The following is a 26,813-nucleotide window of genomic DNA, read 5'->3' on the forward strand; positions in this document are numbered from 1 at the left end:
CCTGGGGTGGTAGGGTTTCCTGGAAGTTGGGCCGACCACTCACCGATTGAGTGCAGAGGCCTGATAAGCAGAAGGCTTGCCTCTGTGCTCCAGCACTGTGTCCAAGATTTTTTTAAAAAGCAATAAAACAAAATCAGCTTTCCAGTCCTCATCGCTCAAACCCCCTCAACACCTACATACTCTCTATGCCTCTTCCATGCCAGTTTATGCCCTCTACTCACCTCTTACGGCCCTTTATAGCCCCTATGCTAACTTAGTGCCAACTCATGCCAACCCATACCCCCACCCCTCATGCTTTCCTCTTAAATCTACCATGCCAACTCACCCAGCATCCACCATGGGCAGACCTCAGGGCATAAATGCTGGCCCAGCAGCAAAGCCCACATTCCGTGAATGAATAAAAAAACAAGCTGAGATTAAGTAAAATTAAGTTCTAAATGTCTTTCACAAATTTTATTTTTTTAAAAATACTGTCATTCATAAAAACCCATTCAATACATTTACATTAATTCAATTACATCTTTAAACAAACAAACATTTCACTTAAGTGCTTAGTCCCTCACAGAAACATTGAAATTCATAGTCCCACGTCAGAGAGCTTATAACCATTTGGAGATATCAGTCAAACTACGGAACACAAGGCACTCTACTGTGATAATAGAAAGTTGTTAAATCAGTTATGCAGTACTAAGCCAGTAACAGTAGCCCTCAGGCTTATGTTAACAGACGGAGTGAAATAGCAAACACTGATTCTTTAAAATATTCCAGACATTTCTTTCAAAGATTTAAAGGGCATGAGTTTGAAATACCTTGACAGCTTGACAGTTGCCTATGACAGTTCATTTTGACACTATTGACAGCTGCTTCTGGCAGTTCATTTGGACACTTTTGACATTTCCAATGAGCTTGACTGTTAGTGCATTTAAGTACTATTTATGCCTAATTTTATAAATCTTAAGGGACACCTTACATCCCCATGGGGTACCTGCCCTCACCAAAGGGCATCTGACCTCCCTCAGTGGTATCCTGGGATCATATCCAAAGGAGTCTCCTACCTCTTCAAAATGTGACTCCACCTCTCCAAAGGACTCCACAAAGTTCAGGCCTGCTCCTACCAGATCTAAAGTGCGTGCACTTGGGTCACCAAAACTTCATGAGTGGAGGCAGCTGCTGGCTTATGTGGGCAGCTGCCTCCACAAAACTCACATCACAAATCCTGACCCGGAACCACTCCCACCCCCGCAAAAATGGTAGATGCCATGTTCGGGAGTGGGACTTCCACCATTTCTGCAATAGCAGAGAAGCTCTCTGTTGTTGCAAAAATCCAGGCTGGTGTGTCAGGTTTCCACTCCTACTGCACTGTCCCTGGAATTCATAGTCGGTACTAGGACCATTATAAAATATAACGTGACACAGAGACACGCAATGAGATATCACAGCAGGCAGCCAAACCTTAGTCAAAGGAGTAGAATCCTGGCTTTATTAGATATCCACAAATGCAAAAAGGCTCCTTGCCCCTCCTTAGATAGGCTGTAAACTTTTCTGGTTATTTTAATTCATAACAAGTGGGCAATTACCTCACATCGATGCCACTATGTTGATATTTGTGATGATTTCATTATTGGAGTAACCATCAAGGCCCTCCACTTCACCACCAGCAACCCCCTGCACACTCTATCTGCACCTCCCCCCAGCTGCTGCGCAGGAGTATGGAACCAATGATGGCAACTTTTGGATCTTTGTGTTTAAATGCAAATGTATGGATGCTAGAAGGTGCTGTCTGTTTCACAGTTGTAGTGATGGTGAGCACTGACAGTTAATAGACAGATTTTTGGTCTCTCAGGGAATCAAGGGATATGGGAAGCGGGCAGGAAAGTGGAGTTGAAGCCCAAGATCAGCTATGATCATAGTGAATGGCAGTGCAGGCTTGAGGAGCCAGATGGTCTTCTCCTGCTCCTAATCCTGATGTTCTTATGTACTAGGAATCTACCTGAAGTAGGCACAGGCCCAGTGGTTATTTCCAAGGGAAAAGTGGAGAACATATGTAATTTTAAAATGTATTATTAGAAAAACATGTCTCAAAGCTTTCGGAGTCGAGCTTCAGTCGGGGCTCTTCCAATCATCAGCTGTAACTTTAACAGAATAAATGGCTGATTACACCTTTTCCTCAAGATGTTTGCCAATTTTCAATCAATTGGTTAATGGCAGCAGACCAGGAGACCTCCTGTAGAAATTCCAGACAGTTAATTTCTCAGGATGCACCTATCACTATGGCATTGACAAACTCTTATGATCGCTGTAGGCGAGGGAGAGACAGGTAAAAAAAAACCAGAACAGCTGCCAAAATGTCAAGAAGCAGAGGACTGTGAAGGGATTGAACCATCAACTTGGATGGTAGGAGAGTGCAGAGAGAGATTGCACTTTTAACTTTAGTTAAATGACCCAGTCGGCTAACTCCCATGTGTTCCTTTGTAATAATGATGAGCAGCATTTACATTGATTATACCAATTGCCTCTAATAATATTGGCTGTGACCCAGGGTTTGCAGTCGGGTGCAAAGCAAGAGCGCTCGCCACTGACCTCAAAGTAAGTCTCGCAGAGAGATCAGTTGATCTCTGGTGATAATTTCGCCTCTGTGAAGTGACACTTCAGCTGATTATTGGGTGTTCACAGTGATGTCACCAGGCTGTTTAAGCAGCCAATTATATTAAAGGATTTACACAGAAATCAGGTAAGAAAAGGTAGCAAAATAAAATCGCTTTTATAAACTTTTGCATTAAGCACATTTAAAGATTGGGACTTACACATGGTGGGGGATGGGAAGTTAGAAGCTAAAAATTTCTGAAAAAAACCTTTAAAAACAAGTAATAACATTTTAGTTTTGAAAATCTATTAATTGATTATGTAACAGCACTCTGCGAATACATAATTATCTTTTCAGTGTCAGTTCTGTTCATCAAAGTTTCTTAATCGCATCGCAGTTAAAAACTGAGTTACGCCTGATTGAACAAGTTGTAACATTTTATGGGATTTCTAACAGGGATGTGAGGATGGGAAAGTTAATATTTTCACATCTCTAGGGGCAGGTGGGGGGTCAGGATTGGGGGAGTCTGCAGCATAGCTTGTGTCAGGACCCTGAGTGACAGACCCCAACTTCAGTCTTTCCACACTAATCTGCGCCTACTCGATATCCTGAAGTAGTTTCGGATGGGTGATTATGGCGAATATTGACAGTTCAACATCAACCCCCCTGCCTCCCCGCACTACCAACACCAACCTCCCCCCCACCCCCCCACTCCCCACTAATCCCCACCCCATCACACCCCATGCTCAGAAAAATTGCTGCCTACTGCAGAATAAAGCAGTTTATGGATCCAAACTGGATAATAGGGCAGTGGGAGTCAACTTCAGTAAGACGCAAACAATCAGCCAATTAAGTAAGTGCCTGACATCACCGAACCTGACCTGAGCTCAAGTCAGGTCTAGAAGTGAATAGAAAATTCGAAAGCTAGATGTGTCTGACTGTTTAACGAGTGGCTGATTCCTGTAAATATTAAAACCTTTGGGCTTCCTTTGGTTCGGGTCTGTTAATAACAATTAGGGCTTAATTAGTCACTGACAGCAATGAGATTAATCAGAGCAGAGCGCAGAAAGCTTACCTATTTTGATGATAACCTGCATTTGAAAAATGTCCCACCTATCTCATAAAGGTGTAATCTGTCATAAATGTATATCGGGTTAAAGAAGGAGATGCTTGACGGGGGTGACCATCAGTCTGGTCTCCAAATGTGGGTTTTAAATAAGCTTAAAGGAAGAAAGGAATGTGTAGAGGAGGGGAAACAGAGCAGCAGAATTCCAGAGCATGGGGCTTAGAAGGCTGAAAGTAAGGCCATCAATAGAAGGGTAAAAGGGAGCGGGTTACACAAATCTAGATCGGTGATGTAAAGAGCTCAGAAGGCAGCGATAAAGGGTTAACTACATTTTATAATTATAAGGAAAATATTAAGTTACAATTCTTCCAGCTGCATCTTAAAAAGATCACATTTAAATTATCCTAAAAGCTAAATTCATTTTATTTGAAACCTCATTATTATAGGTATGAAGGACAGCTTGTAGGTAAACATCTTCAGTGGGAAGTGAAAGCTAAAATATGATTCTGCTACACACCAAAGGATTAAAAGGATATTGTGCCGCATTCCAAGAGATTAAAGAGAAAGCCTGCCATGTGTCAAGCAGTTAAAAGATAAGTCTCTTATGTGTCAAATGATTTCTTGTGCAAGTTCAATTGCTGGATCAAAACTATTCCATAGGATCACTTCTCTGTTCTTCTTTCTACTGATAAAGTCAAGGTTTTAAATACGATGTATCTAGCTTTTAGAGTACTTTTAAAGTTGAATGGAAGTATTGTAGTAAATATTTTCCTTTATTTTATTCATTCATGGGATGTGGGCGTTGCTGGCTGGGCCAGCATTTATTGCCCATCCCTAATTGCCCTTGAGCAGGTGGTGGTGAGCTGCCTTCTTGAACCACTGCAGACCTGCGAGGGAGGGAATCCCAGGATTTTGATCCAGTGACAGTGAAGGAACAGCGATATATTTCCAAGTCAGGATGGAGAGTGGCTTGGAGGGGAACTTCCAGGTGGTGGTGTTCCCATGTGTCTGCTGTCCTTGTCCTTCTAGATGGTAGTGGATGTGGGTTTGGAAGGTACTGTGTAAGGAGCCTTTGTGAGTTCCTTACACTAAAATGCTGTTAAGAATAAACAAGCTTTGGCATTGAACTTTTATGGTGGTGATTTAGTTTCATTGATCACTTTCTGTAACTGAGTCCTTCTAAATATTGAACACTGACCCTTCCCAAAAGAAATGCAAGGTTTTTCTTTTTACAGATTCACAGGAATTGGTCATTTATTAAAGAAGAATCCCAAGTTTGCACTGCTGCATTGCACATTTTGCAATGAAATTTCATCTCGTTTTAAATTTTAGCATTCATAAAAATTAATAGTGGGTGCGGAATTGGTCATTAGCATTAGTGCAAAGTGGGTGATAATGAATCAGCAGCTGGTTTTACACCCTGCCCCATGACTTCAATGGGAAGGAAATGACTGGTTGTAGAAGGAGCAGTTGATCCACTGTTGCCTATTTTGTGCTCCTGTCAACTGTTACATAAAAATACTCCAAAAACTACAGATACTGGAAATCTGAAATAACATCAGAAAATGCTGTCAGATAGCATCAATGGGCAGAAAAAATAAACTAATATTTTGGGGGTGGAGTCTTCTGTTTTTAGACGGATCTGCACCTGATAGGATAACTAGTCTTTTCTCTCCATAGATGCTGCCTGGCTTGCTGAAAGTCTCAGGCATTTCCCTGTCTTTTAATAGATTTATAATGTCAGATGTGATTCACAGGCATGTTATTGTGCCTTCACAGTATAAGCACCATAAGGTTTCTGTCGTCCTTTTTATTGTGACAACAATTATAGAGCTATACTTCCCCTCAGTTACCATTCAACATCATCTTAGTTTTGACCATTAGTATACTGACTCCAGAAAATAGAGCTCATATCAAACACATCCAATGTGAAGAGGAAAAGGAAGAGAAACAGTGAAAGGAAAGGGGAAATGAAGCTTTAACGGACAACAGGGGAGAGGAAGAAATGGAAAAGGTAAAGAGAGGGCAAAAAGAAAGGGAAGAAGAGAAAATAAATAAAAGAAGGGAAGGGTATAGGAAAAGGAGAAAGATAAGAAAAAGGAACTGGAAAATCATATTTCATACCTCAGCTCTTTGAAAGGCTCGGCCCGGATATGTGGTGTTTCTAGAGACCTTTCAAACACAGCTCCTTCAGCACCTGCAGGGAAAGTCCAGTTGATGTTAGTCAAGAAATATTAAAGTTCAGACTTCATCAATTCTGTACCTGAGTGAATTAGTTCAGTGAGCTCCAATACTACTGAATATAAGAATACAAGATAAACAAGTATGTTGCTGACACATCATAGAGAATTTCTGCTCTACCCACCCAATGAAAATCAGCCTGACGCATTCAATGAGCTCTCGCCCTTAAAATCAGATGGGTTTCCCACTGGCTGCTCACCAGGCTGCTTTCCCACCCCTGAGTTAAAATTCACCCCATTGTGTTGGAGCACCAAAGCATACTGTCATGGTACGGTGACACAGAGGTTTGATTCCTGCTCCAGAGATATGTCTACCTCAGCTCTTTCCCTTTAGAAACACAGTAAGCGTTATCAAGAAGACCGCTAAAAAATTCATATCCAACTTGGATCTCAGAAGCAATGGGGAATGTCACATTTTGAAATTGGCTGAGAAGAAAGAAAGAGAATTTTTTTTGTGATTAAAAAAAAAGATAAAAATGAAGTTTGAGAAATAGTCTACTCCCAGGACTGTTTCTTTGCAGATGATGAATGACCTGTTCCATATTTCCAGTATTTTCTGTTTCCATATGAGCAGTAATCCCATCTGCCACTTTGAAAACATGCCTCCTTTCTGCGTTATTGTTCCATATATACTAGCTCCTCAATTTTACCTTGGGTTAGCAGCCATTACATATGTTTGAGAATCGACAGTAACAGTTAGCAGGTTTTTTGACCACAAGAGGGCACCACAGACAAGCCTAATCCTGTCTTCACCTGAAATCCACATGCACAGTTACCTGCAGCAGTCAGAGAGGAGAACCTTGAGAACTACAGGATTCCCCATTTTTAACTCTGAGGTACATACAGCAACATTACTTTCCTTACTATCGCCACCCTGGCAGGGAGCAGCTAACTCAATGAGCACAGGCTGGATAAACTCAGAGAACCACTGGGGAAGCCCTTCAACATTTTGTGTTGTTTGGTTGATGCCTAACATTTACCTCTCTCTCCCCTCTCAAACTGCAGACTTTTAGAAACAGAGCTATAGAGTCATTATGACTCAGGAGGAGGGCATTTGGCTCATCGAGTCCATTCTAGCTCTCTGCAGAGCAGTCCAGTCAGTCCCATTTCACTGCTCTATCCTTCTATCCCTATAACTTTATTTCACCCAAACGCCCATTCAATTTCCTTTCAAATTATTCATCATCTCTGCTTCCACCATCCTCATAGCCAATGAGTCCCAGGTTATTACCACTTGCTATGTAAAAAAAGTTCTTCCTCATATTCCCCCTGCATCTCTTACCCAAAGCTTAAATCTGTGTCTCCTAGTCCTTATACCATCAGCTAAAGGGAACAGCTTTTCTTTACCTACCTTATCTAAACTTGTACGCATCTATAAAATTTCCCTTCAACCTGCTTTGCTTCAAGGAGAACAACCCCAGATTCTTTAGTGTAACCTTTTGGCTAAAATCTGTCAACCCTGCAACTATTCTGGTAAATCTCCTCTGCATCCTCTGACGGACCCTTGCATCCCTCCCAAAGTGTGGTGACTAGAACTGGATGTAATACTCTACTTGTGGTCAAACCAGAGCTTTACAAAGGTTCAGCATAGCTTGCGTGCTTTTGTAGTCAATACCTGTATTTATAAAGCCCAAGATCCTATATGCTTTTCTAACTGCTCTCTCAATATGCTCTGCACCTTGAAAGATTTACACACATGAATTCCCAGTTCCCTCTGTCATTGTACACTTTTTAGAACTCTACCATTAAGTCTATATGGCCTCTCCCTATTCCCTGTTCTTTCTGCCAAAGTGATTTCATACTTCTCATATTAGATTCAATCAGCCACTTGCCTGCCAATTCTGCTGACCTATCTATGTCCTGTTGTAACTGATGGGTGTCATCCTCACTAGACAAGAGGGAATAATTAAAGATTTATAAAGCACAATGGCTTATTAATAACTGAAGACATTGGTGAGGCAACCTAGCTTCGATTTGTGTCTACATGACATTGTCCAAGTAAATGCAAACTGCATTCGAACAATTTGAGAGACTGTGAATTTCATGACCACAGAACATCCCAAAGTGCTTTACTTAGCGTGGTCACTTTTTTAATGGAAGGCTTATCGGAGAGTGAACACAGATCAAATTTATTTCAGGGCTTCAGAACAGGTAATGCTGTGTTGTTTAACTATTTTTTAAAAATTAACAAAATAAATATCTGGTTAAAAGAAAGCCTTGCATTTATATCACACCTTTCATCACCTCAGAATACTCCAAAGCACTTTATGGCCAATCAGGTACTTTTGAAGTGTAGTCACCATCGTAACCGTAGGAAATGCAGCAGCCAATTTTTGCACAGCAATGTCCTATAAACAGCAATGTGATAATGACTTGATAATCTTTTTCTTATTGATGTTGATTGAGGGATAAAAATTAAGACAGGATATCTAGGAGAAGTCTGCTATTCTTCTTCAAAATACTGCCACAGGATCTTGTACATCCACCTGATTGATCAAACCAGGCCTCAGTTTAGTGTGTTATCTGAAAGCTGCCATCTGACAGCACAGCACTCCCTCAGTACTACACTGCAGTGTCGGCCTAGGTTTTCTGTCCTCAAATAATTAGAGTGGGACTAGAACCCACAACCTTCTGACTCAGAGGCAAGAGTGCAACCAACTGAGCATTAGTATAAGGTTAGGAACACAGCTGATATTTAATGGGGCAAGTGTAGACATAGGTGACCAAATCCCCCAGAATATTACGCTTGCTATACTGTGGAAATGTCATCCATAGGCAGCAATTTACTACTGTTTCATGAATGGAGCCTGCAAACCTACATAGAAATTATGGCCTATCACTTGTCTAGCCTTTGAATGAAATAAAGATATTCTACAGGGCATTTCTTCCAGAGATTAAATAAATTTGATGGGCCATAATAGAGAAGATTGTTTGCATGGTTTTCATTTAAAAACTTTGGGGAGGATTTTCTCCCTGTCGGTGGTGGTGGGGGGGGGTGTGTGTGTGTGTGTGTGTGTGTGTGTATGTGTGGGGGGAAAAGGTATGGGTGGTGGGCTGCTGGGTGGGAGCAGGCACTGGTGGGCATGCAACCGATTGCCACCCACACCCGGAAGTGCTGAGCGCTCCTTGTGCGGGTGAGGGGAGTAGGCTGAGCTGCCTCAGAGAGATCAGTTTGATTTTTAAAATTTTAAATAAAGAAAGAAAAAACAATTTGAGACATGTCGCGCCCCCCCCCCCCCCCCCCCACCATGTGACAGTGCCATATGAACTGGGACATGTCCATGAATTTTAATGAAAAAATTTATTTGAATTATAAATCATTCATGAAACCTCATCCCACCCGTGGATGAGATTTCATGATAAATGCAAAGGCTGCCTGATCACTTTGTCTGCCCGCCAAAATTAAGGTTGGACGGGCAGCTGTTTTAATTGATACCTAAATGGCTTTAATAGGCCTTTGACAGATCGGCAAGTGTGCAGCCGACTCTGGTGTGCGCTTGCCGAACTGAAAATCAGAATGACGCGTGGTGATGTGGGGGCGCACGCCTGACATCACCGCGCCTCATTTTACACATCAGCGAGTGGGGTCCACCCCCCGCACACCAAACCTAAAACTCTGGCCTTCGGATTTTTTTTTAATTGCAGCTACTCTTCCACGGTTTCAGGTTTGGAACATCCTTGTGCCGTTCAGCTGCTAAAATGAAACTGTGTTTAAGGCTACTACTCAGGTAGTTTTATTGGGGAAGCATTAAAAATGTACAGCTTGTGCCGATTCTCAGCAGAGCTGCTGGTGAATCCTTGGCTCCTGCCTTTGGGTGGCGAGAAGTTTATCAGGGTCAAAAAAGTCAGCAAGAAGTGAAACGCTCCTTTATGATTGCTGAGTTGATGTTAGAAACATGACATTTCCAGGCTAGATACAGAGGGGGTAAAATAATCCTTTGGCAAGCGTGCAAGATGGGGGTAGAAAATCAACTATTGTTTATACACACTGCCCTGATAAAAGGTCATCAACCTGAAACGTTAATTGTTCTTCTCTCCACAGATGTTGTGTTACCTGCTGAGTATTCCCAGCATTTCCTGCTTTATTTTGCTTTTGTACACACATTGCCTGAAAGGGAGGGTGTATAGCCTATGACTGATCTGCAGTCATTTGTTTGTGCCCCTGTCAAAGTTGAATTTGACCGCCAAAATCTACATCAGCAGTACAATCTGGGTTCCTATTAAATTGGCAGTCCATTTTACACAATGGAGAATAGGTGCTGTGGTGTAAAAGGGGGCTGCCAATTCATTGTGAGCATGTTTCACATTGCTGACACAAACCAATTACAAGCCCAGGGTTTTCTTATTAAAAGCATCATAATGACAAAGGCCGTAATTCCAAAGCCCCCTGGCACAAAGGGATGCGCAGCTGGATCCTGCATACTGTTTTGCTCACTTGCTAAGTTTTCTGAGCCCAGCTGAACAATCAGTAGGAGACGCTACATTGCGGTTGGATACCACAGCATAGTAGAGGGAAAGAAAAGGAAAAGGGAATCTCTGTGCCCTTCACATTCTCTGGTTATAGACTGGCAATAACAAAGACACAGAAGCTTCTCTCATGGCTGGTTGAAGTGTATGGTCCAAAAGGACTTACAAAAGAATTTCATTTTAAATACTCAAGTTGGTGTAATTATGATCAGCACAGATCGAGTTTTCAAAGGGTAATTTGACAGATTACAAGTAGCAAGTATTTGTTTCATTTTTGCGAATTTTAAATGTTATGATTAATCATCGGGTAAAGAAATAATTTTAACTAATGAACACACAGCTCCTTCATCTCTGTATGCTGTAAGCAGTCACAGAAATGGATTTTTTTTTATGAAGGTCAGGCTGCAAGGCTGCTGAAATATGACTCACAAAAGTGCTCTTCAGGTGCAATTAATTCAGCAAAAGTGTCATTCTTTACGATCTCAAAGCTTTTGCAGCATACACCCATAGGCTCTCTGACCTACAAGGGCTCGCAGTTAATGGACACCTCAATTTTAAAATCCTCGTCCCCGTTTTCCAATTCCTCTATGGTCTATTTATCTATATCCCTCGTTCTGTAATCTCCTCCAGCCCGCTGCCCTCTGAGATATCTGCACTTCTCTGATTCTGACCTCTGATGCATCCCCATTTTTAATTACTTCACTACTGGCGGCCGGACCTTCAGCTGCCCAGGCCCTAAGCTCTGTAATTTCTACAATAAACATCACCGTCTCTTGACCTCTCTCTCCTTCTTTAAGGCACTCCTTAAAAACCGCCTCTTTGCCCAAGACTTTGGTCACCTGAGGAGATGGTGACGTGGTGGTAATATCACTGGACTAGTAACGTAGAGGTCCAGGCTAATGTTCTAGGGCCAAGGGTTCAATTCACACCATGCCAGTTGGTGGAATTTAAATTCAATTAATAATCTGGAATTGAAAAGCTAGTCTCACTAATGGTGACCATGGGCAGAATCTTCAGCTGAGTGAGTGGTGGTGGGGCCGGCTTGCCAAGGCATAAAATGGCACGCATCCTGATGTCACTGTGTGTCATTTAGACATTGTGTTCAGTGGGTATGTGCCAGAGGTGGCTGCGCACTCACCGAACTTGTCAAAGGCCTATTAAGGCCATTTAAAAAACCAATTAAACTTGTTAGCAATGCTGCCCGTCCAGCCTTAAGATTGGTGGGCAGGCAAAGAGCCCAGGTGGCCTTTGCACTTTTTACGGAATCTCATCCACAGGCGGGATGTGGTTTCATGAAAGTTTTTAAAGTGTTTTAAAAGTTTTTAATAAAATTAATGGACAAGTCCCAGCTCGCCTGACAGTTTCACATGAGGGGACATGTCCTTAAATTTTTTTTTTTTTACCTTTAATCAATGTTTTATAAGTGAAAGTAATCTCCCTGAGGCACCCCCTGTGCCTCAAGGAGATTCCTGCGCTCTTTCACGCGCATGCGCAAAACAGCGCACTCCTCGACTCAAGCAACACCCACGCCTGCACAAGGGGCACTCAGCGCTTCCAGGTGCACATCACACTGGGCCCGTCCACGTATAATGGCGGTGCCCAGCCTATAGGGGGTGCCGGTAGGCTGCACATCTGCCTGCGCTCGCCCCCGCACAATTCCTCCTGACCATGAGACCATTATTGATTGTTGTAAAAACCCATCTGGTTCACTAATACCCTTTAGGGAAGGAAATTTGCCATCCTTGCCTGGTCTGGCCTACATATGACACAAGGCCCACAGCCGTGTGATTGACTCTGAACCGCCCTCTGAAATGGCCCAGCAAGCCACTCAGTTGGATGGTGATTAGAAATGGGCAACAAATGCTGACCTTGCCAGTGATGCCCACACCACATGAAAGAAAGAAATGAAATCCACCGTACTATCTCCTTAAGTGGGTGAGTGCTATAATTTCTTTGATAATCTTCCTGATAAGCACCCTGGGAAGTTTGGCTAAATTAAAGTCACTATATTAATAAAAGTTGTTACTGTTGTTCAAAAAGTTCTCGTGATTGCCACACTTTTATTTGTGAGTAAGCAAGAGAAAGAGTGAGAGAGTGTGTGTGAGAGAGTGAGGGTGTGAGAGAGAAAGAGAGGGCACAGAGAGAGATAGAAACAAGCGTTTCTCAATAGTTAGCTTCCTGAATCTTTCTGAGCCCAGGTGCCTTGTGGGGGATCTCACGGTTGAGAAGGAGGGACTGAGTACACGACAGGAAATCCCCAGAGAAATGCTGTGGTTCCTCCTGACCTCAAAAGTAAAGACCCCACAGGCCCTGATTCTCAACACAATTTTCCCACACTATCCCCATATCCTCTGATATCTGTTGTCTGCACCCTGTGACTTCCTGTTCAAGTCATCCAGTTAAAATTGCAGTCAAGCCCTGATAAATTATCAAACTGACATACAAATGCAAAAAAGGAAGGATTCCAGCACCTTTGGTTGGGTGTCTTTGCCACCCGAGCAGGTTAAAATTAGAAATGGTCAGCTCCTGGAAGGTCAAGGATGGGATAAGATGGATGATTTTAATTGTCCACCCACCATACAGCTAAGGTTAAAATGGCTCCAGAATTCGAGAGATACTGAGAAACGATAGAAAGAAAGATAAACAAACAACACAAGTGACAGGAGCTGCTTTTGTGTACTGCTTGTTTATGCCAGATAGTGGGACATGAAAAAAACTAGGGGCAGAAGTTTTAGGTCAATGGGCGAGTGTGATAGGCGGGTCCGAGATCGACTGGGGAACGGACCGCTGACTGCGATCGGCCACTGAGCGCAATTTCAGGCTAGCTGGCCAATTAATGGCCAGCCAGTGTGAAGCACGCACTGAGTGCTGCTCAGAACTGCCGGGGTGGGGGCAGGAAGAGGGCGGGCGCTGACAGAAAGCTCCCTGAAGGCAGAGAGCTGCCTCAGGGAGCTGAAGACCTGAAAAGCATTAAATAAAGATTTTAAATCAGGGAAAAAATGTCCAAGCATCTCAATCAGTCACCTGAACATATACACGATAAAAGTGCTGTCCATAGATTTTTCTTTTTCTTTCATTTAATAATGGAAACCTCATCCCGCCCTTGGATGAGGTTTCATGAAAAATGCAGGGTCCGTCTGGCTGATTTGCTCATCCGCCAACCATAAGGTTGGACAGACCAGGAAAAATCAGAGACAATTGCACCATTAATAACCTTAATTGGTCTCTTTAATTGTCGGCGGGTGCGCTTCCGACTCTTACACGCGCCCGCCGACTGAAGTGTCACACGAGTGTGGGATGGCGTTGGGACACTCGCCCAACGTCATCTCGCACGATTTCACATCCGATCAGGTTGGGCACGCACCCACCCAATCAACGTAAAATTCTGCCTTAGGTCTTCAATTCTGCTGTTGGGATAATGAAGCTGAATTTAATTGTGCAAATGCTTGGAAATGGCTCCTGAATGCCAGTCTCCTAGAATTCAATCTAAATAACATCCAGGTTAAAAACAGCTGGACAGGTAAGGAGAAAATCACGCACACCGATTCTCAAAAAAATTGACCTCCTTTTCATATCCAGAGGCCTTGTACATTTTTCGGTGTCCAACTGCATGTCCATCTCTCCCACAACTCCCTGTTTGAATCCTTGACTCTGCCTCTCCTTCAGCACCAAAACAGACATAATCCAAACCATGAGCAGTGTTCACTGTGACTGTGATGCGCTTGTTACTCCTTGTCCACTCTGTGGCCTTCGGCACAGTTAATCAGACCATCCTCTTCCTACAGCTCTCTCTTGTTCTTTTCCTAGCTCTGTGGGCCTGTCCTTGTTTGGTCCCACTGGTACTGATCCAATTACAGCCACATCATCTCCAGCAATGGCTTCTTCCCATACTGCCACAACACTTCCCTTCCTCATCCATATTAATAGAGATGACATTCATCACTGGTCTCCATCGCCTCGCTTGATCCTCCAAGTGAAACCGTTACTTGAAACAGACTTAGTAAAGAAGAATTTTGGTGTCAAGAGGAGAGAAAAATGGTAAAAATGTACTGAACTGGTATTGATCTGTGCTAGTAAAAACACCTTGCATGACAATTTCTGTCTTCAACACTGGATAAATGAGAACGGGGCCAATACAGCGACAGTTGTTTTGTAAGAAAATGAATGTTATCGCATAAAAAAGACTGCTATTGTAAGGGTTATTTTCAGTGCAAATCATTCACCCCTCACTTCTAATGCAGCAGCCTCATGCAAGTTTTTAAGAAGAGTCCTTAAGCCTACACCCTAGGTCGCTACCTCCCAGCCCAGGAACTCCATGTGGACCCATCTTCATTTTCTATCTGATCAGTGCAGATCAGACACTGATTCCCTATTGAATACTTGGAAATAAATAGAAGCTCATCGGGCAGGATTTTACATTCCTCAGTCAGTGGGTTTGCAGGTGAGGGTGGCGAATGGCCTTCCCACTGGGCTCACGCCTGCCCCGACATCTCCACAATTTTAGAGTAGGACAAGTGGGGCCTAGGTTGGCCTGATCACCCTAGCCCAAATTGAACCAATCAATAACCATTTAAGGGCCCTTTCCACAATTTTCAGGATGGCAGGAGCAGTTCAGGGACGGGGGGTGGGTGGGGGGTGGGGGGGGGTGGGGGGGGGGGGGGGTGGCGCCTGGAAAGTGACCCTGTTCAGGCCTCAGGTGTGAAGGTGGGGTGGGATGGCAGGGGTGCGGGGGTGCGGTGAGGGGTGTGGGGGTGATGTGGGGTACATCAATCAACAGCCTCCTTTCAATGTCATTTTTCACCCCCCTCACCCCCCCACAAGGTCTGGCCCCTACGAATGCTCCTCATCCAAATCCTAAATTGCTAACCTCCTATTCTGAGACTGTGTTCCCTGGTTCTAGGCTCCCCAGCCTTCCTACATCTACCCTGTCAAGCCCTGTAAGAATGTTGTATGCTTCAATGAGATCACCTCTTATTCTTCTAAACTCTAGAGAATACAGGCCCAGTCAACTCAAAGTCTCGTCATAGGACAATCCCACCATCCCAAGAATCAGTCTGGTGAACCTTTGTTGCACTCCCTCTATAGTAAATATATCCTTCCTCAGGTAAGGAGACCAAAACTGTACACGATAGTCCATGTGCAGTCTCACCAAGGCTTGATACATTTGCAGCAAGACTTCACTCCTGTATTCAAGTCCCTTGCAATAAAGGCCGGCATGACATTTGCCTTCCTAACTGCTTGGGGTAATTGCATCTTACCCCTGGGTCATTTTCCCAGAGGTGGGATGGGGAGGAGGGGCTGAGAGGCGGGCAGCAGGGCTACCTGCCTACAAGAGGCAGGTAGCCAATTAAGCCTGCTTGAAGGCCTGTTAAGGATTGTCAGAGATAGACTGGAATTTCTCAGTCAGCCTCCAAGCACCTGGAAGCATCAGGGAAACAGTGTAGCTGCCTGGAGATGGTCTGTTAGCAACAGATCTGGAAGGCGGGCAACGCCCCAAGGGTTCCCCCTCCATAATGGTGGCCCAGAGATTCTACTCTTTATTTAAAACTTTAAAAAGTTGGAGAGAGGGCATCTCAAAATGGTGACATTCTCTCTGTTACTTGCCTGAAAAAGAAACCTGCGGCTTTAGTACTGAAGGGCCTCCTATTGGCCTTCCAGCTTCAAGAGCCCACCCACGGTTCATAAGTGAACAGTGAGCCTGCCTTCTGGCTGTTAACTGGCCAGGGAAAATCACGTGACTGAGGGATAGGCTTTTGACTCTCATTTGAGCCTGATATTGGGGTCCACAGGGAAAACTTTGCTCACAATGGCACAAATCCACAACAGTGGATTTATTCTCCCACCTTACTGAATTTTTGCTTCTGACTGTATCACTACAGGAGACAGTGAGTTGGTGGCGAGGACTTTCCCATAGAACAGAAAAATCAGTATGCCAATCAGGCCATGCTCACAGATATGCCAACTACTGACTCAGAGCAGGTTTCATGTCATATAAAGTTGATAAGTAACTAAGGGCGAACAGCTGAAAATGGTTTATCCTCAAGTAACAACGTTTGAAATCTAACACTGGAATCACATCAAACCACATAAGTTAAGTTAAGCCGACATATTCCTAACAGGTCTCAAATATGCCCGAGATCTATTTATGCCAGTATGGCAACATCCCTCCCATAAGGTTCAGGTATGCAGTGATAATTTGACATCACTTCAAGATGATAACGTTTCAAAGGGACTCTGAACTAGTACACTCAGCAGATGTCTGCAAAGTTTAATGAATATCAGCACACCTAAGTTTCTGTGTTAACTGGTTCCATTGGCTAAGTGCCTCTGGATTCAAATCAAAAAGCTACAATCATTAAATCATCATTCTACAAAGAGCAGTGGAAGTGGCAGGAAAAACAGTCATGGCTTTCAGTGCAGATCGGTACAATCTGCTTACAGGATTTGTGTTTTGATTTGTTCTTTTCTATTTGTAAATGTTACGCCTTCGGCTCTCACATGAACCAAGTATTGTATTCCTGTGGTGCAGACAAAATTCAAGTTTAGGTCATTACTGAGACACTGGAGAGGAATTTTTATTTTGTAGCTACCCTGAGCTATGCGTGGGCGTGCTATTCTATGAAACATGCACTCTTCATCCAACCACCCTCCCGTGCCAGATTACTTAGAGTGTCTAACTAGGCTGTCCTTAGGAGTTTTTGGAATGATTTTTTTGTGCTTATTAAGTGGGATATGGCAACTATATAGGATGGAACTTTTTTCCAGTTTTTGCACAGACGAGTGAGATTGTTTACTTTTTTGCCTATTTCTGTTGCATTATATTCTGCTTTGTGCCATGGGACCATACAGGAACTAGCCCCAAACTGATTTCATTCAGGGCAGTTGCACATAGAAGAGAGTTGACTTTGGTGCTACTAGTCAAAACCAGATCACAGAGATGAAATGAAATGCTAACACACAATACCACTCAGGATGGATTTCCAGCTGGCTGGCATATAGCAAACTCACTCATTTGCAACAAAGCCTAATGATTTTCCCACTGATGACTTCAGTGTACATTGCATGCCATTACAGTGACTCAATAGATGGGCAATAGTAACCCTGCAAGGACATTCTTACTATGGCCTGGGTGGTGCCAAGGTTTAGCAGATTGTTATTTCATTTCTGGGATCTGGATTTGCATTTAGCTTGGACTAACTGCATGAAAGCCTATTCTGTGCTATCTGTACGAGATGGCTTAAGTTTGTGACATGGTTTCAGTTCAGTCCTAAATAGGTATGGACTGATTGTGAAAATGTGCTTATAAGGCAAACTACAATTTCACCCAGGAAATTCAAAAGGCTGTCCAGTGCAGAAACTTGAAAACTGTTCTATGCTACAGGATTGACATACATCAGTTGAACAAAGAACAAAGAAAAGTACAGCACAGGAACAGGCCCTTTGGCCCTCCAAGCCTGCGCCAATCATATTGCCCGTCAACTAAAACATTTTACACTTCCGGGGTCCATATCCCTCTATTCCCATCCTATTCATGTATTTGTCAAGCTGCCTCTTAAATACCACTATCGTACCTGCTTCCACCACCTCCTCTGGCAGCGAATTCCAGACACTCACTACCCTCTGTGTAAAAAACTTGCCTCGCACATCACCTTTATAGTTTTCTCCTCTCACCTTAAATCTATGTCCCCTAGTAATTGACTCTTCCACCCTGGGAAAAAGCTTTTGACTATCTACTCTGTCCATGCCACTCATAATCCTGTAAACTTCTATCAAGTCGCCCCTCAATCTCCGTTGCTCTGGTGAGAACTATCCGAGTTTCTCCAACCTCTCCTCATAGCTAATAACCTCCAGATCAGGCAGCATCCTGGTAAACCTCCTCTGCACCCTCTCCAACACCTCCACTTCCTTCTGGTAATGTGGTGACCAGAATTGCACGCAATGATATGGGCTAAAATTAACAAGGCAGTCTTGTTACCAAAACCAGAGCTTTCTGTAAGAAATACAACATCAGTGAGCAGATTGCAAATTTATTTTCAATTCATTAAGGTATTTAGTATATCCTCCTGTGCAAAGACAAGTATCACACAATCTCAATACTGATCACTATTAATAGTTGCCAAACGACAAACTTGGCAACATTTGTAACTTTGTCCATGCATTGAACCATGAAACAGAACCAAGGAATCAGAAACTGGGCAGGTGGGCTATGAAAATGAGAAGATTTGTTACCCCCTTGTAAACCAGCCCTTATGTGCCATCTCCCATTGTGACCTGCAGGATAAGAAGCCTGCCTAAAGCAACCGGGGGCTCTCAGGAGTTTTGCAGATCAGGGTCCTATTATGTCAAAGGAACTATTTTAACTGGGCCATGTGTGGGGAGATCTGTTATTGTGGCTCTGAAGCTCATCTGCAGACAGAAGAGGCCCTCCAATCGGAAACTTTGTCCTGAGGAGGCAGGAGAAGCTGGTCACTGGCAGCTTGCAGATATGGCCGACCAAAAATACTCCAAGCCTCAAATTTAGGCAAACTACTGTGTTTTGCGCTCCCTTCCTGTCAACCTGAAATCCACTCTGCATTAAAATTGACACCCAGATTTTCGCTCGATTGAAGACTGCTTTGAAGAATAATCAGAGTTTAAGTGGTTGAGGATTGAACATTAATGAAATGTGGCCTTGTATTGGACCTGCCTTCCTCCATCTTCCCTTAAGTAGAGTCATCATTTAAACTATTTCATTAAAATGTTTGCCAAGGAAAGCAGTTCGGAGTAAACTCTCTTGAGCATTTTTAAAACCTGTTGGGAGCAATGAGTGGGTCGATGATGGGTAACAGGAATGTTTTGATTTCGTATCTGAACTCCTAATGATCTCTTTGGGGAGATTATAATCTCCAAGTATAGAACTGGGGACAATAATTAGGAATTTTTTCAATTTAATTGTCCTTTTACCATTATGGCATGGTAATATAGGCAATCAGGGCCAATTGGCATCTGCTTGGTTTTAATTTTGATGTGGTTTGCACATTAATCAAAACTAAATTAGTCCTTTAGAGAATCTTCACAAAAATTGTCTTTTGGTTAGATTCACAAGGCAGCTGAGTTAGAATGTGCAGGCAAGCCTTCTCTCCCAGTATTTAGGATCCTAAACAAAAAGTGTGAGTCAGAGAATTGAGCTACAGTTTAATGGTCCTATTTCCAATCTCCACTTGTGCTCAGGAAAGCTCCTCACATTTTTTTTGCAGTGACCTCCTTCATTTTTTTCCCTAAATTGCACTGCCACCAACTTTCCAAAACACCTTCTTCTGAACTTCCAGTTATTTTGAGCATCTCTTATCCTTCCACACTATTCAGAATGAATAGCAAACATGGCCAGAAATTTTCCCCTGTAGGGGGCAGGCGCAAACCCGATTGGTGCCCCCGATTGGGGCTGTGCCGCCATTTTACGTGGGCGGGCCAATTAAGGCCTGCCCGTCATGATGTGTGCCCGGAAGCGCTGTGCGCTCCCTGTGCAGGAGGGATGGGGATCCCCTGAGTGGTTCCCTGCACTCTTTCATACATGCGCGCGAAAGAGTGCAGAGATCTCCCTGAGGCACCCCTTTCAGTCTTCATCTTTGAAATAAAGGATTTTTAAACTTTTAAAACACATCCCCTCATGTGACACTGTCATATGAGCTGGGACATGTCAAAGAATAAATGTATAAATTTTAATTAGACTTTAAAACAGTTCATGAAACCTCATCCCGCCTGTGGATGAGGTTTCATGAAAACTGTGAAGGCCGCTGGGCTCTTCGTCTGCCCGCCAACCTTAAGGTTGGACAGGCAGCTCTTTAATTTGAGTTAGCTAGTTTTTAACAGGCCTTAATAGGCCTTTGACAGTTCGGCAGACATGCAGCTGACTTGGCTGCGCACCTACCAAGCTGACAATCCAAATGACGCGCAGTGATGCATGCCCGACGTCACCGTGCATCATTTTACCCACCGGCGAGCGGGCCCCGCACCCGCCCCATCCCCACTCACTGACAGGAAAATGCTACCCCATGTCTTTGATACATCGGAGGACAAAAATGTTCATTTGTGAACCAAAGAATCACAGAAATTAACAGTGCAGATGGAAACCATTTGACCCATCATATCTTTCCTGGCTCTTAAACATTCGTAACTGATCCTACTTGTCCTAGATATGTGTCTCTCCTGCATCAAATAATCCACTTTTCCCTTAAAGGATGCAATGGTTACATATCAACTATTCCTTTGGCAAAGCACCCATACGTCATATAGGGCTGGATTTTGCATACTCCAGCAGGCATATTTTCCATGCCCAGCCCACCACCTTCTTGCCCACCCTGAGCTATCCCCCATAAAGGCTAGATGGGCGGGCGCCAAAATCGGCAGCCAGTCCGCGATAATTAAATAAATAGCTAAAGGTCCATGGAGCTTGTTACCAAGACAATTGATCAGGATATTACTCTCCCCACGGCATAATATGATTGGAGTGGGCAAGCGGGTGGGAATGAGCAGTTTGTTTTTTGAGGCCAAATTGAAAAAAGGTGGGAAGGAAAGTGGGCACATCATTCAGGGGATGTCCTGTGCACATTGGAGCCACCCCCACCCCACCAAGGTGTCACCTTCTGCCACTTTGTTCCTTGCCGCCGACCCTCCAAAGCACTGCTCTCCAGCCCCCCTCTCCTTCTCTTGGACTCTTGGATCCCTCCCTGCTCTAAAAGCCCAGGACTTACCTATTTCAGCAGTCATTGCTCTTCTTCCTGCTCCTTACTGCAGTTCAGCATCCACTGTGGAGTTCTGGCACAGCCGGGACTGCTGGAACTGCCAGCCAATCAGATTGACCGGCAGCTCTAAAGAGTGGTCCTTCCTCCCACTGAAGGGTAGAAGTCCCACTCTCACCTAGACTAGCCTGCCAGCAGCAGGCTATGGTTGTGGGCTGGGCTTCGTTCCAATGCATTGGCTGCCAGCCAACTTTCCTTTCGGTGGTCCGAGCAGTCGGTCCCCTCTTCCCACCCCATAAGATCAAGCCCACGTTTATGACTTCCCTGTAAACGGCACACAGAGGAAATGTTGCCCCTCATAAATTTCAATTTTGTGCTGCCAATTTCCATGATTACATATAAACTCACTCATTACCTGTGTCTCACATATCGCTTTTTCAGTTAATAGTAGGATCAATTCGATTCCTTTTATAGTGCAGCAAAAATCATCTTTGCACATTTAAATGAAATGGACTGGTAGGTTCACATTCTTCCAATCTCCCTCATTTGTCACAGCACATTAATTGTTTGCAGCACCATTTACAGAGAAGTGGAGACCTTATGAATAAGGTATTGCCAAATGTATTCTATTCCGCAGCCACGTTAGACAACTGCTGCACTTTCTGTGCTTAAAAGTCATATACAGCAACAAATTATCCTTTTTAATTTTATATAAAAGTTTTGTTTTCTAGTGATTTGCGGAAACATAATAAATTGATCTCATTAATACTCATTCAGATGACTGCAAACTGCTTCTTACTGCCAAACAGGAGCTGGTAACTTTGCAGTGAGACTTCTGACAAGGTGATCTTCCAGTAGTCAGTATCATGCACACATTCACTTCTTTGTTCGACCATGTTATATGCTTTTGGCTCGGTATTTTTTGATTTTACTGGTTTCTCACAGGCCCTTGCAAGAAAACTTGGAGAAATTTTCCCTTTGTGATCTTTTAGTTGGAGCATCATAGGCATTTCTACCTATTAGAATCACCTATTAGAAAATCTCCCCAATTTCTGAACGCAGGTAGCGTTTAAGAAAAGACACACTTTAGGGCTGTGCAGGGTTAGAAATGTATGAATACCTAAGACTCGTAAGCGATCAGCACCAACGACTACTTCACTGTCCTCTGCTGAAAACAACAGCTTGTTGGTATGAGAGATGACTTCAAATCGCTTGCCACGTGCTTCTATAGCTTCACTTCCTGCAGCCAAACACAAAGAATTATGAGATGTTGGAAATGGAGTAATTAATGTAACATTCAGAAATGCAATCAGTTAGCCATGTTCCAGAAGGACATATGAACTTATTAAATTGAAGCAGAAATACACCATATGGCCCCTGAGCCTAATTTGCCTTTCAGTAGGATCGTGGCAGATCTTCGACCTCAACTCCATTTTCCCACCCGCTCCTCATCTTCCTTCTTCTCTGAGAAATCAAGAATTTGTCTCTCTTAGCTTTAAATATAATCAACAATGGAGCATCCACAACCCTCTGGGGTAGAGAGTTCCAAAGTTTTACAGCCCTCTGAATGAAGATCTTTCTCATTGTCTCAGTTCTCAATGATCGATCCTTATCCTGAGGCTGTGCCACTGTTTGCTAGGTTCCCCACCCAGAGGAAATGTATCCACCCTATCAAGGCTCTTCCAAATCTTGTATGTTTTAATTAGATCATCTCTCATTCTTCTAAACTCTGGACAGTATAGGCCCAATTTACTCAGTCTCTCATCATAGGACAACCCTCTCATTCCAGGGAGAAATCTGGTGAACCTTCACTTTACTGCTTCCAATGCACATATATCCTTCCTTAAATATGGGGACCAAAACCATGCACAGTTCTCTAGATATGGTCTTAACAAAGCCCTGTATAATTATAGCATGACCTCCTTGTTCCTGTGCCCCAATCCCTTTGCAATAAAAGTCAACACACCATTTGCCTTCCTAATTGCTTGCTTAACCTGTATCCTAACTTTGTGTTCCTTGTATGAGTACATGTACCAAGTCTCTCTGAACATCAACATTTAGAAGTTTCACATCTTTTAAAAAATACTCTGTTTTTCTATTCTTGCATGTATGTAACCTCACATTATCCCACATTATACTCCATCTACCACCTTGTTGCCCATTCACTTAACCTATCTATATTTGCAGCATCATTACACCCTCCTGACTGCTTACATAGCCACCTCAGTTTATATCATCAGCAAACATGGATACATTACTCTTGGTCCTTTCCTCTAAGTCATTAATGTAGATTGTGAATAGCTGAGGCCCTAGCATTGATCCTTTTGACACTCTGCTAGCGACGCCCTGAAAACTTGAAATGCTCCATTTATCCTTACTCCCTGTTTCCTGTCTGTTACCTAATCCTCCTCCATGCTAATATACTAGTCCCTTGTCCCATGTTTTAATGTTTTGTGCAGTACCTTATTGAATGCCTTTTGGAAATCCAACTATTCAATTCCCTTTATCTACCCTAACTCTAATAACTTTTTTCAAATTTAATTTCCTTTTCATTGAAGCATGTTGACTTTGTCTGATCGGACTATGATTTTCTAAGTGCATAATAGGATTTCCATAGTAATAGATTTCAGTTTTTCCTGAAGATGATGTCAGGCTAACTGACCTTTAGTTCCTTGTTTTCCCTCCCTCCTTTTTTGAATTGCAGTCTAATATTTGCCAACTTCCAATCTATTGGGACTGTTCCAGATTCAATGGAATTTTGGAAAATTACAAGTATACATCCACTATCTCCACAGCTGCCTCTTTTAGAACTCTATGAGGTCCTGGGGATTTGTCAACTTTTAGTTCCTCAAGTTTCTCTAATACCTTTTCCCTGCTGATAATAATTACTTTAAGTTCATTCCTCTTATTAGTTACCTGCTATTGGTACATAATTTGTGTTTTCTACTCTGAAATCAGACACAAAATATTTTTTCTCATCTCTGTAATTTCCATATTGCTCACAATAATATCTCCTGTCTCTGCCTCCAAGGCACCAATGCTTACTTTTGCTATTCTCCTCCTCTTTATATAATTGCAAAAGCACTTATAACCCATTTTTATAGTCCTGGCTAGTTTATTCTCATATTCTATTATTTTCTCTTTTAATCAATGTTTTGGTTGCCCTTTGCTGGTTTAAAAAAAACTTACCCCATCCTCAATCTTACTGTTAATCTTCTCAACATTATAAGTCTCTTCTTCTAATTTAATACCATCCTTAACTGCATTTTTCTCACTGGGTTTTTGTTAATTAATGGAATGTATTTTTGTTGAACATTTTGAATCACTTCTTAATATGGCCACAACTTTTCTCTTTAGATTTGTAAACCCCCCTTCATTCCAACCCTCCTCCCCTCTTCTTTCAGTTTAAAGTTCTATTCAAAGACTTAGGACAGAATTTTGCCGTCGACGAGCAGGGGGGCAGGGCCTGCTCGCTGATGCGTAAAATGACGCTGGATGATGTTGGGATGAACCCCTGACAACATCCCGTCCCATTTAAATTTTCAGGAAGGCGGGGGGACAGCGAAATCAGCTGCAGGCCTGCCGACCTGTCAATGGCCAATTGAGGCCATTGACAGGATCAAATATACAATTAAAGGACCTGCCCATCCAACCTTAAGGCTGGCGGGAAGGCCAGGAGCCCCGGCAGCAAATAGAGAAAACATGAAACCTCATCCAGTGGCGGGATGAGGTTTCATGTAGGGTTTTAAACAGTTTAATAAACTTATTATGTAAATTATGAATATGTCCCATCTCATGTGACATTGTCACATGAGGGGAACATGATAGGGAATTTTTTTTTCTATTTCTCATATTCTTAAAAGTGTCAGCGATCTCCCTGAGGCTGCACCTAGCCTCAGGGAGATGTGCGCTCTTTCATGCACATACATGAAGGAGTGCACTCTCACTTTTGGGGAATCCCACCCCCACCCCCCACCGCCTGCAAAGGAATCGCATAGCGCTTCCCATCGGACATCACGCTGGGTGGGCCTTAACTGGCCCGCCCACGTAAAATGGCAGCGGGGCCTGCTTCTCCGGCTGGGATCAGGCTGGGCCCACCTGCCCGGCAGGCAGAAAACTCTGCCCTTAGTTATACGATTGACCGGGACTCCAATCCCAGCCCAGTTTAAGTGGCACATATTTCTACGGAACAATTGACAATTTTTGCAGTTAGAAAACACCCCTTGGTGATGAAATTCAAGGCCAGATTTTACGCACATTACTGGTCATTTTGAAGGCAGGGAAGCTCTTAAAATCCAGTGGGCGGCTTGCCCACACCTATCTACCCACCCCACTGACCTTTCTGAAATTTTATGGGGGTTGGGGGGTCGGGCGGTGTGAGCGTTGGGTGGCCTACCCAACCTTGGGCCTATTGGCCCTACCACCGCTGGTATTTAGCCACAGTGGGGAGAGGCCTGCCCCATGCAGAAAGCCGAGTGAAGGGGTGGAACCTCTTTTGGGGTGTGCCTGTGCTTATCAGAGGCCTAGCCCTCCCCCCAGCCTCTTGAACCTAGCCCCCCCACCCCCGTCACTCCCGTTGCCCCCCCTCACCAAGACCTCTGAGCTAGTTTTCTTAGCATGGTAGGACTGCCTGTAGTCACAGACAGCAGTGGCCAACTCTCCTGTCTGGCACTGCTGGGACTACAGAACTTCCGAGATAGGGGCAAAAGTCTTACATTAAAGCAATTTACATTAAGTTGCTGCGGGGCAGCCGTCAGAATCGTGGGGCACAAAATGGGTGGTAGAACATTGGCCACCATACTGTACCCCTGCCAGAGTTGAATCTCATCCCACCTGTCTCCAATAAGTTAGCCATTTTATGGTTCGTTGAAACAGCTGAAGGCAGTTGTTGTGTATAGCCAGTACTAAAATTTCCTACTCAAACTAAAAAGAGTTATTACATTTGTATTCCTTCCTTTAGTTCTAACTCCATTTAGAGACTGCTGACCAAATGCCCCTGTGTTCCTCTATAATTGCTCATTAGATTTGTGAGAGAGAATTATCTGAGCTTTTTTTCAAATCTTTCTAATAAAATATCTGCATAACATCTTCCATCCCTCGAGCAGCAAGGCCAAGATTTAGCTGGTAACTATCGATGGTTACTGCAGTATTGACAAAGAGCACTATAATGCTGCACATCAGCTTAAACCAATTGGGACCATCGCTGATAGCAAGTTAGTTAAATGAGACCCCTGAGCTGAAAGGAGTTAACCAAAATACTTGTTGTTTGTTCGGAATCATAAAGCACCATGTGGTCTGCTGTAGGCAAATAAACTGGGAATTATAACCATGCCCATCTCAAAATAATTTCCCTCGGCTCTCAACAGCTGGTATCTCAAGGTTAAATTTCAGCTATCTGTCAGAAGTGTTTCATTCATGCATATAATTAAACTACATCTTTGTTTTGTTTTTCTCCTTCCTGTTCTCTCAACAAGTACACAATGTTCAACTTAGACATGTGCGCACTAGACAGCTGCAAGTCCATGAAGAAATGTTGCTGAAGCAGTTTAAAAAAACTGCCTTGTTTCCAACTGATCTACTTGACCGGAAATAGTTCTTTAACTGTGACAATACCAGGGTTTGAGCTTGTGGGGAGGGGTGTGGGTCATGATGTGAACAAGCATGACTATTGAAAATAACATTTGTCACTCCAGGAGGTGAGATTTTAACTTGCTTAAAACTCATTCACTTACACTTTA

General features: G+C 43.3%; 1 protein-coding gene across 2 annotated transcripts in view; it reads right to left on the minus strand.

Moving 5' to 3' along the window:
* The window catches only part of sgcd (sarcoglycan, delta (dystrophin-associated glycoprotein)), a 222,435-nt gene that overhangs the window by 44,491 nt on the left and 151,131 nt on the right, over positions 1 to 26,813 (minus strand). For both annotated transcript variants that reach the window (XM_041194274.1, XM_041194275.1), the window contains exons 5-6: positions 22,196 to 22,315; positions 5,775 to 5,847 (exon numbers count right to left, since the gene is read on the minus strand). In XM_041194274.1, coding sequence (XP_041050208.1) covers positions 5,775 to 5,847; positions 22,196 to 22,315 — 193 coding nt within the window. The remainder of the gene's footprint in view (positions 1 to 5,774; positions 5,848 to 22,195; positions 22,316 to 26,813) is intronic.

Source organism: Carcharodon carcharias, chromosome 8 (genome assembly GCF_017639515.1).
Source record: "Carcharodon carcharias isolate sCarCar2 chromosome 8, sCarCar2.pri, whole genome shotgun sequence".
Lineage (NCBI taxonomy): Eukaryota > Metazoa > Chordata > Chondrichthyes > Lamniformes > Lamnidae > Carcharodon > Carcharodon carcharias.